Source organism: Capsella rubella, unplaced genomic scaffold (genome assembly GCF_000375325.1).
Source record: "Capsella rubella cultivar Monte Gargano unplaced genomic scaffold, Caprub1_0 scaffold_6, whole genome shotgun sequence".
Taxonomy (NCBI): Eukaryota; Viridiplantae; Streptophyta; class Magnoliopsida; order Brassicales; family Brassicaceae; genus Capsella; species Capsella rubella.
The window spans coordinates 3,374,459-3,391,298 of NW_006238918.1; the positions used below are offsets into that span (position 1 = coordinate 3,374,459).

Sequence of the window (16,840 nt, forward strand, 5' to 3'; positions counted from 1 at the left end):
CAGACTCTTTTACGTCAGCTAGAAATACGCAGACATATAAGATGTTTAAGTTACAAAAGTCATACTTATTGAGTGATTAAAGAAACATAGAATCAATCTTCTTATGCTAAGCACGTGGTTCTCAAATGGAACTTGTGCAAAAAATTATGAAAATTGGACAGTAATGCACAAAATACAAGTCGTGTTTCTTAGATATTATTCCAGACTCAAGAGCATCTTCATAGAAATCCACGTGTCCTGCAGAGACCAAACAAACAATCATCTCATCTCATGCCTCGTCTGCGCCAATCTCTATCTCGTTCTCTGTTTCTATTATGATCGTCTCTCTCATGACTTGAACTCTTTGCTCTTCGTTCTCGGTCCTTGCCCAAATCATGTTGTTGCCTGTCTCTGTCTCTGCCTTTGGTCCAAGTCATGATCTTTGACCCTTTCTCTGGTTGATGATCTGTGTGGCGGACTTTGGCTTCGATTCTGGCTCTCACCTTCGGTATCTCTTTCTAGATGAATCTTTAATTACTTCACGCTTCTCCCTTTTTTCTAGTAATACTCTCTCTGCAGTTAATAAAAGCATTGTTCATCTCGTTTGTAAACAAACAAAAGATGTAGCAAGAGGCCTAAACTACCCCACAAGCTTTTATTATGGATGTGGAACAATTGTCTCCAATGTTTTCATCCAGAAGATAGTAATTTTTGAGCGTGTTAGTAAGAACTTACGATATTCTGATAAGACATCAGCTTCAAGCCTCTTTCGGTGGATTGCAACTTTTCTTTCTATCTACTCAGAGTTTTCCATCCCCTGTTCCTCAAGAGATTCTCGATACTCTATCAACGCAACATCTATCTACCTAAGCTTTTGTCTGCAGCGATAAAAGAAAAAGTAAAAGTAAGGCAACATATCATAATGGAGTAGCTACTACATTTTTCTGATCAATTGGAAAGGCTTTTGCTTTTTCTAGATGAAAATTCCAAAAGCCAGAAATCCACCTACTGGTCCTGCCACGGTTTTTATTGGTTTTGAAGCTCTAGCATCAACATGAAGGATAGAGCTGATATTTTGGTGTATTTTACTCCATAGTTTTCCCATTTACCTTCTTAATTATTAATGCTGAGGATCAGAGTATTAAGTATATCATGCAGATCATACCTTTGCTTCTCGTCGGTTTCATTTTCAGGCTGGATATGAACACCTGAATCATCCTTGAGATCCTCTTCATCGGTCTTGAAAGTTATTCTACCAGTATTGTCCCTACCAGAGGAGTAGCGCTTTTTTTGTTCCTCATCAGTTTCATCATCCTCTCTCGCCCATCTGGAAGTTGGCAATACGAGGTCATTTTTCTCCTTTTTCGCAAAGGCTTTTAGCTTTGGCTGTGACATCTGTATTGTCGAGGTCAGATTCACAGGCTCTTTAATTTCAACTTTTTCATAGCTGGTTTTCATTCGCCCAGGCTCAATGTTAACTTCTTCCCAACTTGAATGTCCCTGTCGATTCTTTCCATTTTCATCTATTACTTCGGAGCCACGTGGTTTCTCTACATCTTCCAGGCTTAGCAGCCGAGAAACCATCATATCTCTACCCCCTACAAGTGACAGACCATTATGTCTGCAGCGTCTCTCAAGCTCAGAAATCGGTAGAGTCATCAGCTCTTGCCCAGCAGCTCCCTCGCCCATTGCCAGTGCAGCGTCTTGATTGCTCTCATCAGCATAGTTCATTTTAACCATGAGACCTTTCTTCTCTATATAAGGCGCATCACCGCAGATAGAATGAAACGAGGTAACACCAGAGTTTCCCGACCGGAGAAACGTGGCTCGTAGCCCATTTATATATGCATCTGAGAAGAGAAACCGGTCTGCCCATACCTGCAGTACTTTGAGTACTCGTTCCTGCACAAAGTAAGAATGAGATTGCAACAGAACTTGAAAAAGTGAATAACAACATAAGAACATTTTCTTTCTGGGATTACTTTAAGAGCCTCCGCAGTAATCCTTCCAGTTACATTGCAGTACAGATCGTTGAAGCTTTCCATTATATCGGGTAATGTTGCTTCGAATTTTGTCCGGTATGCAGAGGCATTTTTAATACGAGCGCTGCTATTATGAAGAATATCAGACACAAGCATGAGTCTTGCAACCTTAGTTGGCATTGATGTCTCTTTCAGGGTCAAAGACGCTGTCAGAACTTCAACAACCTGTGAAACAAGTAATATTTCATATAAAATCTGGAGATTTTGGTCCAAAGATATGTAATTTAAAATCATGACATAACGAGTTATTTTGCTTAGAAGCTCTGGGGACTATGGTGTATATAATCCATTACATATCTTACTACCACATGCAAGTGAGACAATTGATGGATGATTATAAGAAACATATCTCTTCTGAAAGAGTAAAACAGAGGGTGTCTGTTATCCAATGTAAGCCAGAACAAATTTTACCTCTCCAGCTGCATCGGCGTTATCCAAAGCAAACCCCATAGCTTCCTTGATTTGACTCCTTTCTAAAGTTAGAGCGCGCAACATGTCCTCAAATTCATCCCTTTGAGGATCAGTTAGAGTTTGCTTGCCATCTGCGCGCTGTTATGTACTAGAGTTAAGGTATCAGTCAACCAACTTCTCAAAAAAGAAGAAGTAAGATTTGAAATCTGAGTTTGCAAGGAGGATTACCCTGCTTTTCCCTGCTACATAAGTGCATGTAGACTCTTTTTCATGCTCTGGGCTCCTAGGTGCAGGCAGCGGTGGCGGAATCCATCTGTAATAAAAGAAAACAAACAGTGTTGATGCAAAGTAGCTAAGATAAACACAATCCAGCACCTGAAATCAGTTTCAAAGATGGCTAGGTTAAATACCTTCCACTTCCGGCTATCATGATGTACGGCTCTGTTCTCCATCTTTGAAGGGTATCACCCTAAATGACGGCAAGAAAAAATCATCAGGGTATGACAAAATAGGAAGAGAACCTCATATATTCCTAATAATGAAATAATTAAAATGTACCTGAGCAAAGGAATAGAGTCTCCAGACATAGTAGGTATGTTCCTTAGAGCCCAGGTCAAACAAGAAGTTAAAAAGTGGATTCCCACGCCCCCTCTCCATAATAGATTGTTCAAAAGCGCATCCACCGTCCAGTACATTAAGGGCCATTGTATCAATAATATGTTTGAGGTGCTCGTCCTCAGGAGAAACAACAGTGATATCCGGCACATTTGGGTTAAGAACCTGAAGATGAAATTCAACTTAAAAAAAGTGTTAGTGCTAAAGATCCAGACTTTAATATAGATGATGAAGGATAAAATTTACCCAGTATCCATTAACTCCAGCACTTGTCAAATATAATATGGAACTTAAGAAAAACAAATTACGCCATATGGACAACTAGCACACATACCAGCTCAGAATTTTGATTTGGAGCAGAAGTTATTGGTGGACCCGATATTCCCGAAACAATTAAATTGCAGCCCTGCCAATTAAAACATATGAAAACTTTTACAATTGCATATAAACAAAAGCAGCAGACAGTCATGATCAAATGCAGCGACGTAACAGTCACATTCAGGGATTAAGATTTAATTCGCTAATGATACAATTAAATGCAAATGAATCTCAAAGGGGCACATAACTGCCACAGACCTCCTTACTCCGGTTTGCCATATGTCTAGGAGGTGGAGCTGGTAGTGATTGTGATGGCAGAGAAACCGCTTTACCCCATCCAACTTCAGCTCATAGTCATAAACAATGATCCCTGTGAAATAGGGAAAAAGGATTTGTAAGTGTCTTGCATATCAGCACAACACATGCATCAAGGAAGCACATTTATTATCCAAATCAATAGTCAAAGATTAATAAATTTATATCTTGTTAGGAGGTCAGTAGTTTTCAGCATTGTATAAATGAAGAAAGAAAAAATGGAAGTACCGAATAAAAGCAGTAGCACTGACTAAGTGAACTCCCTACGTATGTCTTTAACTGATCACGTTAACTATGTACGTTTTTAAGAGAAAAGGCAGTCTTCCACTAAAGTTTTGGTTAAGTGCTAATGCTATGCAGGAACCTGATAAAACAAAATCTAGAACAAATCTTCATCTTTTGCTCTGTTACCATATTGTACACCACCAACATATTCCAGTTAAAATCCCACATAATTCCATATAGAATGGTATAGCTAACCTTGCATTTCATCCTTTGCAGCTTGCCCATCGGATCTATTCATGAAAGCAACAAGGCCACAACGTCTTTGTCAATTTTCTCTTCTTCCGTTCTTGGCCACATAATTTTAACAGGTTAAAATCTTCCAAAAGTCCGCAAGAGACTCTTCTCTACCACAACAGCACAGACATTGATTGCAACTCCGAAAGCCATACGCTATGTGGAGATGACAGAAGTTTATGATACTTCAAACATTAGAAACACAAGATAAATGCACACCAAAGCTGTATTACAATGATCAACAAAACATCGTCAAACTCTTTGCTTATGACGCCTACACTAGAAATGACATATTAATCAAAAGCAATCCAGTTTTACCTACTCCCCTTCTTTGAAATGGAAGCCCCATCTCTGGACTTTTCACCTGCGAATGCATAGAAAAACCAAAGTCCATGTTTTTAATTAACATGTTTCTCAACTTGATAGAAACATTAGTATACCAAATCTACATCATCTAAAAATTCAATGAAACACAGAAAGAAGCCTTCAGTTCTAGTTAAGTGAAGGAAGCTATGGCGTTTCCAAGAGACTAACCTTGAGAGTCAGGCTTGGGCTTATCATTAGGATTGATTGTACCACCTCCAACGAAAGCCTTAGCTGCACTATCTCCTTGAAACGATTTCACGAACTCCTGATACAGCTCTGCATTTACAGCGAAAAATCCCTCATTCTCAACATCAAAATCCCAGAGAAAAAAAAAAACGGAATGATTGAATTTCTTTCTTTCCTAAGTTCCAATAGCCCCTATTGAGGATTCAGATAGCTAAGAGAAGAAGAAACAAACCATTTTGGTGGCTTCTTCTTCTTCTCTGTGTTTCTGGGACGGCGTTTTTTTTTTTCCGGCTGATCGAGAAGGTACTCATTCTCGCAGCATCCAATTTACCTCGAATCGAAAATATGCCACTAGGTGACGATAATATGTTATCATTTAAGGTTCTGGGGATCGAGGATGGATGAAGGCGATCTATCTCCAAGCTAAAATCAGTAGACGTCTTAGACTCTCTCTCTCTCTCTCTCGGTTAATAGATTAACACAAAATTTGTATATCTATTTCCCTTCTTTTACTAAGTTAACCATATTTATTCTTCCACTAGGTTACTGCATCAGTGTTTACAATAGTCTCTTATTTCAGTTTCAGCTATATGAAAGTAAGGAATATGAAACTTGAGGTGCAGGCAGGTTTGGATAGTAATTAGGATTAGGAATGAACTTCGAATTTGGACAAGAAAGATACTTCATGTTTAACAAATCCAAAAGACCACAACACCATTACTCTTTATATGCATCTAATTATTGTTACATTACATTGCCAAATATATAATAACGAGAGATGGTGCTTTTGAATGGGTCTCTCTTAATAAGCTTTATATGTTCTTCACATGTTTCTTCTTCATCTGCCTCCATTGGCAAGTCTCTTGAGATGGTTAAACGCCTTCTGCTTAATCCATTGCCTGTCATACGGCAGATACGCACTCAGCGAGTGTTCATAGCTGCAAAAGGGAAAAAGGTCACAAATATTCACCATACCATTTAAGAGAATCATTACTTGTTTACAACATTGACAAAAAAACCTTACACTAATTTTAGAACCAGTTTTTATGCTAACCATGACACTCAGCATGTTTCTTAACTCTTTTAGCAAACACCAGAGGTTGCAACAAAGCAAAAGATCAACCATAGTACATGAGTCTCCCAACAATCTCTATTATACACATTACTTGCAAGATAATTTCTATAACAATCCTATATGTTTTTAACGACTATCAGTCAAAACATTATGATGGATTCAAAAGAATGATATGAGTGGAATGTTGGTAGAAACACAACACAAATAGATGGGGCAATGTCGTTCCTGCTATAAGTTTATGTAAATGTGAACAGGTGATGCGAATTTGACAGTGCCCTGGTAGGAACTAAAAACATTTAAGAGAAGAGAAAAGGGAAACAAGACTTACACCAACGCGCTCAAGTCAGCAAGACCGTCAATAAAATTGTAGAGGTCAGCAATGTCATAGCTAAGATTTCTGAGAGACGGGTTAATCTCCTTCAGCTTCCTTTCATATAAGCCGCAAATACCTGTTTCGAACAAAACAGTTCAGCATATGAGGAAAAGATCAGGGCCACATTCACAAATTTATAGCTAAAACATTTTTGCTGCTATAAAACCAATATAAGCTTCCCTAATTTACTTTACACTTAGAAAGGCCAAAGGTAATAAACTAATGACACCTATCTTTCTTCTTCATGCTACTTCCTTCACTTTACTGAGTAAACAAGTTAGTAATCAAAATACGAACCGAGGAACTAGTAATACAATATACCAATACCATTAGAGTATCGAACAAAGGTCATTCCATTGGCTCATAGCAGTATTTCTAATATCTGAACCTCCTAGCAAGTCACTGAAACAGCTACATAATTCTATCATCACAAGGCGTAATTAAAAATCATCCATGTCGTTACCACAAAGATCCAGCTTAATCATAACTGAAGTCAACAATGAGTAACTAACTATAGCTGTACACTAATTACAGAACGGTGATTCGAAATTAATAGTTACCATCCATAGCTTGGCCTACAGAGTCATAGTCCATGAAAGTCCTGGTAGCTCTGTTGGGAGAATTTTGCAATAAGATGATTGTGTGCCTACTGTTATGATTATTAGCCTACACAACAAAGAAAAGACAGCTGAGCTTAATCAGCTTATAAGAAAAGAAAAAAAACTGAAAGATCAAAACAAGTTCAGAAAATTTCACTCTTTTTCGTAAAGGAACAAGAAATCATCAGACTCTGAGAGTCAAACGGACTAATGAACGATATTGGAAAACCTAGTTTCTGTGGAAACACCGATCTAATCAAAAGGCTTTGCCCAGATTCATACGCGATTGACTAAGACATCACTAAAACTACACAAATGGAACGTTTGTTTATTAAGAAAAGAGATTGATTACCATCTTCAAGTGATATTTTGACTCCGACAGCAGAGTTGAGGGGGTTTAGACGACGAAGACGAAGACAACGACGAACGAAACAAGTTTTTCACTTCTTCAGAGAGGAAAGCTAAAATTAAAGGGACTCCAAGAAGAATCTGTAGGGGCAAAAGGGTAATATTATAGAGATTTTATGACTCTTTAACATGTGACATTCGATAATGGGATGAAACACCGCGTATTCCATCAAATATTTAATAAAAACTACATGATGTTTCTAGTGGTTAGCTGCGTTTGCTATAAATCCAAACAACGCGCATTCTCTTCCAAATATGATGAAACGGCATGTTGTTCTCATCTATGCTATACAATGTAAAATCCTCTGTTTTAGTTTTCTCCTTCACAAAAGCAAAAGTTTGATATCATCATCTTCTGATTCGTTTTTTGGCAGCACATCAGACGGCACAAGATCATCCAAATGATCGGAATCTGGAACGAGGAAAACGAAACACACGGTAACGAGCCTCAAGATATTCCTTATAAGAATCACGAGCCAGAGATTCCCAAACTCATGTCGCGTGACACCAAAAGCGTGAAGAACAAACCCTCCACTCCATTTAGATGCAAGCTGTCCAAAACTATCAATGCACATGAGGAAAGCAAAGAAGGTGCCTTCGATTCCCAGAGGACAAAGCCTTGTGCTGAGAACCACCATGGGGATCCACCTGATCTTACTTATCATCCTCGAGAAAGATTCTTCGGTTATCACAAAAAAGGAATCTGGTATCCCTAGTGTTAAGTTCCAGCGTTTGATGAACATGAGATCAAGCATTCCTGAGAAGAAGTATACAAGTTGTGCGAAGAAGAGTATGTTCCTAAAGGAATAGCCTTTGAGCTTCTTGTGGTATATAAGAACTCCAAATATTGATGCCAATGCCCCGATCGCGTAGATTATTCCCACAAACTCCTGCATTTATAGACCAAAATAAGCAAGTTTGAATTAAGCTCATAATTGCATATTTGGATGAAGAATCTTATTAGCTTATTCAGAAACTCCACAGCTTTATATGTCTTATGTGGAGGTAGCATACCATCATGATATCAACACCATTTCATTAAGCATACTCATCTCCAAAAACCCAAAGACAGGATTTTCCTAGGAAAGATCGGCATTCAAGAGAAGTGACTCTATGGTTTTTTTACTATAAGCCAGTAAAATAGCCTCAAATGTGATCCATATAATATCATTCATTACATACCACCATAGTGTCTCGAGAGAGCGATCAATAGGAACCTCTTTTTTCTAACTTCTCAAGATCTTTTTTACTTACTATACTAGTTCCTAGAACTTATTTGATATCAAGTCCAAATTATTTATCCAGTAATCTTTACCCTCTAAATCATCCTTAATAAAAGAGGAATTCTTCAGGTTTGTCTTATGAATATTTTAGCCTTGGCCAATGTGGGATTGAAGAACCAACCTGGGAAAAGGCGGGCCCAGCTGTAGGATCAGTGTACCAGTAGAAGTGGCCTTCATGAGTGCTGATGTTGAGAGCTAACGATATGAACATGTAAAGAGATGGCTTCCATACTTCAGGGTACTTTATTGTTTTATACATTCCCTTCACCGCTACTCCTAAGCCATCTGTGTCCTGAAGAACATTCAAACGATTTCCATCAAGATTCAAAGTCATGAAATGTCGTTGCAGAAATTTTCAAATTACTCCAGCGGAAAAAAGAAAAGGCAGAATTCTGTTTGAATGATTCTGCTACGACCCAATGCTTATGATTTGCGAGAGAGACCAAAGGAGTTGACATTACAATTTGTCTCACCTTCTTGTTTTTCTGTATAGGAACAGTGGAAGATTTTTTCTCGTAGATGAAAAACCCGAGTAGGACAATAGTTGCAGGCGAAAATGCTAATACCCCTAATGCTCCCTTTATCACAAAGAACAGAAATCTCTTAGGAGAGCAGAATATAAAAAAGCCAGATTTCAAGATTATATATCTGAAGGGAATATGTCAATGAAACGAGTATATCAGGAGCCAAAGATTAGAAGGGTCAACCTGAGGTCCAAGCCGGTGAACAAAGACTCCACTAGTTGCGTACCCAACCAAAGCGCCAGCAGATGAACAAACCATGCATAGGCTCTGTATATCAGGAGCCAACGATCGGATATTGATACTGTTTGTTGCTATACACGCATCAATCACTACATCTGCAATGGCCATAGCTGCAGAGACACCTAAGAGGCAGCTCAAAGCCAAAGCAGCGGGCAACTTACCAAGAACAACAACTGCAATCGCAGATACCAAACCAAGAACACCAGAAACTACAAAATAAGGCTTTCTTTTGTAACCTTTGATCGGGAAAACATCGGTGAAGAGACCCCAAATGGGTCTCATGACCCATGGAATGTAATATAACCCCATGTAAAGCTGCACAACCGATGGCTGTACTTGCTGGACATCTTTCCAGTAATAGTCTGTGACAACTTTGAATATCGAACCGGAGAACCCTTGGTTTACACCGTACACAAGGACCACACCTAGAACAAAGCTCAGGTTTAGCCTAGAACACAGCATTTGTAGCCATTGGTAGGGCTGAAGCAGAACTGAGACGACACCGGAATGATCTGAAATTGGTTTTAGCAGAGGTTTTCCGTCTGAGAATAATTTCTCAGTTTCTAGTGTTTCCATGGTGTTTACTGTTTAGGAGATGAACATTGGATCTGAAAATATTGAAAGCAAGAGCCTTTAATCGTTATTTTCAATGTAAAAGAAAGAGGATTCCTTAGACTTTCAAAAAAGCATTATACATTCACACACGAGGATAAAACAATAAATGAATAATAAAAAGTAACCCCCACTTGACATATACCTTGTTGACTCTGTAAGCAATGACGTATTTCTTCAACTGCCAGTCTGAAATTCTACAAAACCTGAACCAAATCGCCTTATGAGCCAAAGGATCACAAACAGATGAACAATAAAACATGATCATATGATTGATGAATATTATAAATTTCATCGTTCCATCGGAGCTAAAAATCCTAATCAACACCAACGAACAACTACACACAATTACATTAAAATCCAATAAAATAGATAAAGGAAAGCTAAGTGTGTCAGCTTCTTTGAAGGTCAGTGTCATTGAGATTCCCACAAGCCAGAAAGACTACTATATATGACTAAGTGAGCCATGGTTAGAAACTAATAAATCAGTCAAAAGAAGAGGAAAAACAAAAAAAAAAAGCAGAGAAAATGGCAGGATTGTTTGATAAACAAGCCGATCTATACCTAGAAGCAAGACCTAATTACCCCTCCGAGTGGTTCTCGAAGCTCGCTGATCTTACCGATCACCACGGTTTAGCCTGGGATGCCGCCACCGGAAACGGCCAAGCCGCTCTCGCCGTAAGTATTTTTGATGCTCAGGAGCTTAGCATCATTGAATCTCTTAGTTTAACAGATTTAGCCTCTTGCGTGTAAAGGATAGCTACAACATGCATCAGATCTTGTTTTTAACAAGTTTCGCTTGGATTTTGCAGGTTGCAGAGCACTACGAGAGAGTCATAGCGACGGACGTGAGCGAGTCACAGCTGAAGCTGGCAACGCCGCATCCGAGGATCAATTATCGGCATACGCCACAGTCGATGACCGATGACGAGCTAGTGGAACTAATCGGAGGAGAGAACTCGGTGGATCTAATCACGGTCGCTCAAGGCGTACACTGGTTCGACCTCCCTAGATTCTACGCAGTCGCAACGCGCCTCCTCCGCAAGCCCGGGGGAATCATCGCCGTCTGGGGATACAACGACGTCATAGTGAATCCAGAGTTCGACCCCATCCAGTATCGCTTCCACGCCACAACGTTACCGTTTTGGAAGTATCCGTACATTCAGCACGTCTTTGATGCGTACGAAGCATTGCCTTTTCCTTTCGAAAGTGTGGGGATGGGATCGGAAGGGAAGCCATTAAAGCTGGAGATGCCTAAGACGACGTCGTTTGAAGGGATCATGAGGATGTTCAATTCATGGTCGGCTATAGTCACGGCGAGAGAGAAAGGAATCGAGTTGTTACCGGAGAGCTTGGTGCAAGAGCTTGAGAAAGCATGGGGTGGATCTGATCTGATTCGTCCCGTCGTTTACAAAGCTTTCATGATCTCAGGAAAAGTTAGAGTTTGATCATCATAACTCTAATCATATAAATTGTTGTTTTCATTTGAGTTTATAATTATTTTGAAAATTGCTCATTGCAAAAATTCTCAAAGTGTTGTTATTGGGCAAATCAAACAAGATACACTATTATAACGTTTACATATATTAGAATCCTTTTGTTGTTCTGCAACAAAATAGAACCTAAAATGCAACAAAACCGTTTAAAAAAAGAAAAAGAAGATAAAACTACATAATCACCATAATGAGAGAGAAAAAGATCGCCATAATGATCATATCATTATCCTCTAATCAATCTTAACAGAAGAATAGATGAGCCTTGTGAACCAGAGACAAGCATAGAAACCAATTGTTCCCGTGAGCACAAAAAATGCATAAGACGCGATGAGCATGTACCCAAAGTAAAGCATAGCCGACACCAGTTTGGTGATCTGAAGCTTTGTGAAGAAGTAGAACGTTGCGTAGAGGAAGAGGTAGAGAGCTGAGGAACCTGACGTCAGGTAAGATCTCCACCACCAAAGGTAGTCCTCACTGCAAAGCTGGAAGTAACAGAGTACTATGGTTATCTCGGCGCAAGTCACGATGAGGATTACAAAGACGAGGAAGAGGAACCCGAAGATGTAGTAGAATTGGTTGAGCCAGATGGATGTGAGGATGAAGAAAAGCTCGATGAACACTGCCCCAAATGGTAGGATTCCTCCAATCAAGATTGAGAAAACCGGGTTCATGTACCAAGCTTGCTCTGGGATTTGCCTCGGGATTTTGTTGGTCTTCACTGGGTCATCAATAGCTGGCTTCTTAAACCCAATGTAACCGCCAACAAAGACAAGAGGAACCGAGATGCCAAACCAGAGAAAGATCAAGGCGAACATTGTCCCAAAGGGCACAGCCCCAGATGACTTCTGCCCCCAGATAAGAGCGTTTAGGACAAAGAAGATTGCTGAGACGACTGCAGGGAACAAGAAGGCTGTTCTGAAGGCGATTCTTTTCCACTCTGTTCCTTTGAACATTTTGTAGAGACGTGAAGAAGCATACCCAGCAAAGAGTCCCATGAAGACCCAGAGCAAGAGCATTGCAGTCATCAGACCACCTCGATTGGAAGGGGAGAGAAATCCGAGCATGGCGAAGATCATTGTGACAAGCACCATGCCTAAACATTGGACCCCAGTACCAACGTAGACACAGAGCAGATCTGAATTTGTTGGAAGCCTGAATACATCACCATGTACGAGCTTCCATCCTGTCTCTTCTTGAGCTTCTTCTTGAGTCTCTAGCTCGTTGTATCGTGAAATATCACGGTAAAGAGTCCTCAGCATTATCATCGCCACCATACCAGACAGGAATAGAACAATCATCAGCGAATTGACGATAGAGAACCAATGAATTTGGTTATCACTCATCAGAAGATAAGCATCCCATCTAGACGCCCACTTCACTTCACTTTCCTGAAATAGCAGCAGGAAATTATAAAAAAAGATTGAGTAACGGAACCCATGACATTTTTTTAGAGACACAACCCACAGAGTACTTAAAAAAGAGCTTGCCTGGAAATCGACATCATATGTGAAGATAATCTCCTTCTTTTGTTCAACTTCTTGAGGGGTAGCCGAGCTAACAACCAGGCGTTTCGTGTGAGGATCACAGGTCGTGAGACGGGTCTTCTCACTCCACTCTCCCTCGTACTCGTGCTTCACACTTTATATTAAGGGAAGGAAAATCAGCACTGAAAGACAGGGATCCCAAGAGACGTTCAAATTATGAATAAGAATTGCACCTGTAAGGTTTGACCTCAAATCCTACGATTCTTGCAGCATCAGTTTGCACATCTCTGTGATAGCGGACTGTAAATGCCAAGTGATTATGCATAAAGAACTTCTGCTCTTTGCTCTGCGTATGCAAAAGGAACCTTAGAAAATTGAGTAATTTTAGCACGAGTTCCATTAAGTGCCAAAAATCCAAACTTACTCACCCCCTCGTACTGGCCTTTAAGACCAACATGATAACCGAGCTGATAGACAATAGAGGGAGAACCCTGGTCAACTCTTTCAATTGGAACCACTAGAGGAAGGTTGTCGAGGATCCTACACACACAAGAAAGACTTGTTAAAAAACTGATAGAGGAAAGTATGTTTTGCATACAAATAATCAAAGAAAAGTTTCTATATTTGGTCTTACATGTTGACTCGGTACTCATCATCGATCTTTTCTTTAAAAGCTTTGGCTGTCTTTGCATCAAGAGTGACCCGGCAGAGAATATTGCACATTTGTGCTTCCCGCATTTTAAACTGCAATATTTTCAACTCCGAAAGTGTTAAGAGTTAATAGACATAGAATTAAGACAGCCTGATTATGTATTTAAAAAATGCCAGAGAGACTAACCGAATATGGAGCATTTTCTATGCGGTCACCCCGAAGCACTTCGCCAAGATTCTCAGTACTGTCCACTATCTTTTTAGGTTGACAGAAAGGAAGGGAGTAGTACGAGTATGGAAGCTGAGTCTTTATGGAAGTTAATTTATTCACTTTCACCTTCAGCTCATCACCCTACATAGCATACAAGGAAAGAAAATAAAATAAGACTCGTATTTGAATATGAAATCATCATTTCTGCTCAATCATTTGACATATATTATCAAGCTTTTTTAGTAAAACCATGTAAGTATACTTTGACTGAGATCCGTAATATAACATGCATAACCGACACTGCACTTGTACCCATAACTTGGATTTAGTAGTAATGCCAAGCGAATCATGAGCGAGTAAGTACGAGATCACTAAGAAACTAACAAAATCAATCAAAATTAAAACGAATATGGCTAATCCTGCAGAACAAATATCCATGTAGCTCGCCTAAGTAGCGACATTGTTCAGATCGAGAGATTTTTGAAGCATAAATGAAGTGAAATTATAGCCTCAGCCGAAACTAATAAATAACCCATTCACTGAGATTACATGCTTAAACCAAAGTCGGTGCATCAGCACCCACCGAATCTCACTTTCTCTCTGATCAAGTGCGAGTTAATCCTAACGGAAACTGAAACACGAGATCCAGGAGATCCAATTCAGATCTAGAAGCCTAGAAGAACATATTCAAACGTTTTTTACCTTCTCGAAATCCTGAGGAGCAACACCTGGGAGATAAAAAGAGTAAGCGCCATGGATGAAGAGCAGAAGAATCAAGGCAACCGCGGATCCAGGTATTCTGCTACTGCTCCTCCTTAACTCCATAGCCATGACTGTTCCACAAAAGGAAGAAATAACCAGATCTGAAGCTACGCTACAGTTGTATATGACTCTTATACGCTTCGAGACTCGAGACCATGACCCGCCTGTAAATTGTAATGTAATCAGACATCCCGGTTTAATTTCTGGTTCGGCACGTTTACTCTTTGATCCTTATTAACCAGTAATAATTCGCCACGTCACCACGCAGAAGTCTTTCTACGAGCTGTAAGACTATAGCCAATGGGCCTAACTCTATAAAGCCCACCTTTATCATAAACGAAGATTAAACTCTATCCTAAACCATGATTAACCAAACAAAACTTAGGAATCTCGTTTGTACCAACAAGTTCTGCATATAATAATATCTTTCAAGAATTTCACATAATTATTACGTAAAAATTTCGTACGGTTTATACTTTTTAGTTATCCAACTGATTGTGTTAAAATGTGGTTTAGAGAGTATTATTTACCCGAATAATATGTAGTTTACTCGCATGAAGATTTGAAGATCAAAATAGGAGGTTTCAGATTTTTAATCGATTATGATTATTAGAAAATCTATCAACTTATATAGTTGACTTGATTTATGTTTGTATTTAATGAAGGATTCTAAACTACAACTGAAAGTAGTTCTCACACTATTAATTCATAACACAAACTAACAAAAACAAACATTAAAAATTTCGTAACGAGATCAGAGTCTTTGGTTTTATTATCTTGCAGAGCAAGCGCAAGAAGAGAAGGCGAGGCACTAGGCCTTAGTTTTGACAAGTTAAACAACGAAACAACAAACAGAACACAACAACAGGACAGCATATATACACTGATCTAAAAGCTTTTCAGATTCAGGAGCAGCACGAGACCAGAAACAAACGGTAACTCTTGTCTTACCAATCTTCAAGATCTAGTAACCTCCCTGAATAAACGCATTGAGACGTTGAAGCTCCTCTCGATGCTCACTCACCACTGCTCGGACCACATCTCCAATGGACACCATTCCGATCATGCCCTTGTCTTGGATTACCGGAATATGCCTGATTCGGTTATCTGTACATGGCAAGGCCACGAAACCGTATAATGTTTACTTGCCTGAGTAGGTTTTAAACCCAAGAGTTTGTATCAAAGTATAAGTTTTCTGCTTACCTGTCATCAGCTGCATAGCCCGCAAGACCTTGGTCTCCGGTGTCACAGTGATAAGCTTATTCTGCAATAGCCCGTTCACAGATTCAGTCAATTTTAATCCAAAGAAATAAGAAAAAAATCACAGAATCGTGCATTTCCATACCTCTTCAGTCATAATGTCTCCAACTTTTGTTGATTTGGATGATCTTCCTTGCACAATGATCTTCCGTAGGTAATCTGAATAAAATCGCAATGTCGAAAAATCAGATCACACATATCGAAAGACTCCGAAAAAACTTTGCTTGTTGGTCAGATTAAATATTTTACCTCTCTCAGTAATGATACCAGCAAGAGCTTGTTGCTCACCAGGTTTCACAACCACCAAGGCACCAACATTGTGTTGTGTCATCTAAACAAAGCAAACACACCGATTCCAAATTAACACAATCACACATCAACATATATGAGTATCTAAAAGGGCAAAGGAGAGTAGCATACGGATTTAACAGCATCGTAAACAGTGTCATCAGTAGTACACCAAAGCCAAGATCCATCAGCACTTTTGCCTTTGGCTTTCATGACGTCAGAAATGGTGGTACTCTCGAATCCAGTCTCCTCCATACGAGCAGGTTGAGTTGATTCATAGCGGGAACCAAACACAGAAGGCTGAATCGCCGGGTTAATCACACGGAGATGTTGCAGCACAGACGATTTGACAACATTTCCACCTGAGACAAAGGATCGAATCACAGCTTGCATCTTTCACCTGTCGCAATCAAATCAGTTACTGAAAACGAGATCTACAAAAGGGAAGCAATCACAATCATCTGATAGCAAAAGTCAATAGCTCGAAGACCTAATCTAATGGAACTAGATCGAAAAGAGAATGATCTCAAAGTGAATGTATTTGATCGACAAATACAAAAGTAGTAAAAAGTTTCCTAAATCTGACTGTGTATATACTATAGCTTCAGAGAAAGCGAAGAAGGAGAGATAGATGGATTCATACCTGAGCTGAGAGAAGGGAGAAGAGATCGTAGTGAAGCTTGGAGAACCCTAGAGTATGAGGAAGAGACAGCTGACCAAGAGAGAGTTGAGTGGAGAGTTTGAAGGGTTTCTAATGGAAATGGATAATCATCAAATATATAAATAACCAATTTTCGATAGCGAAGTACTGGCGACTTTTTTC

General features: G+C 39.5%; 6 protein-coding genes across 6 annotated transcripts; 1 reads left to right on the forward strand and 5 right to left on the reverse strand.

Moving 5' to 3' along the window:
• Nucleotides 1–37: 37 nt before the first annotated feature.
• Nucleotides 38–5,251, reverse strand: LOC17883408 (protein RRC1-like). Its single transcript, XM_023781817.1, is given in 18 exon segments — nucleotides 38–405; nucleotides 407–483; nucleotides 485–552; nucleotides 715–857; nucleotides 1,145–1,902; nucleotides 1,905–2,186; nucleotides 2,433–2,570; nucleotides 2,661–2,745; nucleotides 2,843–2,901; nucleotides 2,991–3,212; nucleotides 3,382–3,453; nucleotides 3,624–3,706; nucleotides 3,709–3,735; nucleotides 4,161–4,232; nucleotides 4,235–4,355; nucleotides 4,518–4,563; nucleotides 4,734–4,841; nucleotides 4,984–5,251. Coding segments are annotated over 15 exon segments (2,256 nt in total). The 5' UTR covers nucleotides 4,263–4,355; nucleotides 4,518–4,563; nucleotides 4,734–4,841; nucleotides 4,984–5,251; the 3' UTR covers nucleotides 38–263.
• Nucleotides 5,252–5,379: 128 nt separating this feature from the next.
• LOC17883517 (enhancer of rudimentary homolog) lies at nucleotides 5,380–7,260 on the reverse strand. Its single transcript, XM_006286566.2, has 4 exons — nucleotides 7,151–7,260; nucleotides 6,760–6,865; nucleotides 6,155–6,275; nucleotides 5,380–5,689 (listed from the first exon to the last, which is right to left on the reverse strand). Exons 1-4 carry the CDS (start codon nucleotides 7,151–7,153, stop codon nucleotides 5,590–5,592), a joined length of 330 nt encoding a protein of 109 aa, XP_006286628.1. The 5' UTR covers nucleotides 7,154–7,260; the 3' UTR covers nucleotides 5,380–5,589.
• An 83-nt stretch (nucleotides 7,261–7,343) lies between these two features.
• Nucleotides 7,344–10,521, reverse strand: LOC17883088 (probable folate-biopterin transporter 6). The gene is made up of 6 exons (XM_023780935.1): nucleotides 10,430–10,521; nucleotides 10,011–10,071; nucleotides 9,197–9,861; nucleotides 8,963–9,067; nucleotides 8,611–8,781; nucleotides 7,344–8,096 (listed from the first exon to the last, which is right to left on the reverse strand). The coding sequence occupies exons 3-6, from the start codon at nucleotides 9,827–9,829 to the stop codon at nucleotides 7,530–7,532; spliced, it is 1,476 nt and encodes a 491-aa protein (XP_023636703.1). The 5' UTR covers nucleotides 9,830–9,861; nucleotides 10,011–10,071; nucleotides 10,430–10,521; the 3' UTR covers nucleotides 7,344–7,529.
• On the forward strand, nucleotides 10,092–11,390 carry LOC17883009 (putative methyltransferase DDB_G0268948). Its single transcript, XM_006289549.2, has 2 exons — nucleotides 10,092–10,543; nucleotides 10,678–11,390. Exons 1-2 carry the CDS (start codon nucleotides 10,394–10,396, stop codon nucleotides 11,311–11,313), a joined length of 786 nt encoding a protein of 261 aa, XP_006289611.1. The 5' UTR covers nucleotides 10,092–10,393; the 3' UTR covers nucleotides 11,314–11,390.
• A 14-nt stretch (nucleotides 11,391–11,404) lies between these two features.
• Nucleotides 11,405–14,614, reverse strand: LOC17881537 (transmembrane 9 superfamily member 8). The gene is made up of 7 exons (XM_023780934.1): nucleotides 14,410–14,614; nucleotides 13,684–13,848; nucleotides 13,480–13,589; nucleotides 13,274–13,385; nucleotides 13,079–13,191; nucleotides 12,849–12,999; nucleotides 11,405–12,749 (listed from the first exon to the last, which is right to left on the reverse strand). Exons 1-7 carry the CDS (start codon nucleotides 14,536–14,538, stop codon nucleotides 11,592–11,594), a joined length of 1,938 nt encoding a protein of 645 aa, XP_023636702.1. The 5' UTR covers nucleotides 14,539–14,614; the 3' UTR covers nucleotides 11,405–11,591.
• Nucleotides 14,615–15,159: 545 nt separating this feature from the next.
• Nucleotides 15,160–16,778, reverse strand: LOC17881845 (CBS domain-containing protein CBSX3, mitochondrial). The gene is made up of 6 exons (XM_006289023.2): nucleotides 16,661–16,778; nucleotides 16,150–16,417; nucleotides 15,979–16,060; nucleotides 15,815–15,888; nucleotides 15,673–15,733; nucleotides 15,160–15,576 (listed from the first exon to the last, which is right to left on the reverse strand). The coding sequence occupies exons 2-6, from the start codon at nucleotides 16,408–16,410 to the stop codon at nucleotides 15,434–15,436; spliced, it is 621 nt and encodes a 206-aa protein (XP_006289085.1). The 5' UTR covers nucleotides 16,411–16,417; nucleotides 16,661–16,778; the 3' UTR covers nucleotides 15,160–15,433.
• Nucleotides 16,779–16,840: the final 62 nt, after the last annotated feature.

What these genes read in the sequence shown, in the direction of transcription:
- LOC17883517 (XM_006286566.2), bottom strand. An exon ending in TGTAGGCCAAGCTATGGATG is followed by an intron (nt 6,276 to 6,759) that starts GTAACTATTAAT and finishes TGTTCGAAACAG; the next exon opens with GTATTTGCGGCTTATATGAA. An exon ending in GCTGACTTGAGCGCGTTGGT is followed by an intron (nt 5,690 to 6,154) that starts GTAAGTCTTGTT and finishes TCCCTTTTGCAG; the next exon opens with CTATGAACACTCGCTGAGTG.
- LOC17883088 (XM_023780935.1), bottom strand. Translation starts at nt 9,829, where the DNA reads ATGGAAACACTAGAAACTGAGAAATTATTCTCAGACGGAAAACCTCTG. An exon ending in TTCACCGGCTTGGACCTCAG is followed by an intron (nt 9,068 to 9,196) that starts GTTGACCCTTCT and finishes TTTGTGATAAAG; the next exon opens with GGAGCATTAGGGGTATTAGC. An exon ending in CTATACAGAAAAACAAGAAG is followed by an intron (nt 8,782 to 8,962) that starts GTGAGACAAATT and finishes AATGTTCTTCAG; the next exon opens with GACACAGATGGCTTAGGAGT.
- LOC17883009 (XM_006289549.2), top strand. Translation starts at nt 10,394, where the DNA reads ATGGCAGGATTGTTTGATAAACAAGCCGATCTATACCTAGAAGCAAGA. An exon ending in ACGGCCAAGCCGCTCTCGCC is followed by an intron (nt 10,544 to 10,677) that starts GTAAGTATTTTT and finishes TGGATTTTGCAG; the next exon opens with GTTGCAGAGCACTACGAGAG.
- LOC17881537 (XM_023780934.1), bottom strand. Translation starts at nt 14,538, where the DNA reads ATGGCTATGGAGTTAAGGAGGAGCAGTAGCAGAATACCTGGATCCGCG. An exon ending in TAGAAAATGCTCCATATTCG is followed by an intron (nt 13,590 to 13,683) that starts GTTAGTCTCTCT and finishes AAAATATTGCAG; the next exon opens with TTTAAAATGCGGGAAGCACA. An exon ending in TTAAAGGCCAGTACGAGGGG is followed by an intron (nt 13,192 to 13,273) that starts GTGAGTAAGTTT and finishes TTGCATACGCAG; the next exon opens with AGCAAAGAGCAGAAGTTCTT.
- LOC17881845 (XM_006289023.2), bottom strand. Translation starts at nt 16,410, where the DNA reads ATGCAAGCTGTGATTCGATCCTTTGTCTCAGGTGGAAATGTTGTCAAA. An exon ending in TTTACGATGCTGTTAAATCC is followed by an intron (nt 16,061 to 16,149) that starts GTATGCTACTCT and finishes TGCTTTGTTTAG; the next exon opens with ATGACACAACACAATGTTGG. An exon ending in GGCTATGCAGCTGATGACAG is followed by an intron (nt 15,577 to 15,672) that starts GTAAGCAGAAAA and finishes TGCCATGTACAG; the next exon opens with ATAACCGAATCAGGCATATT.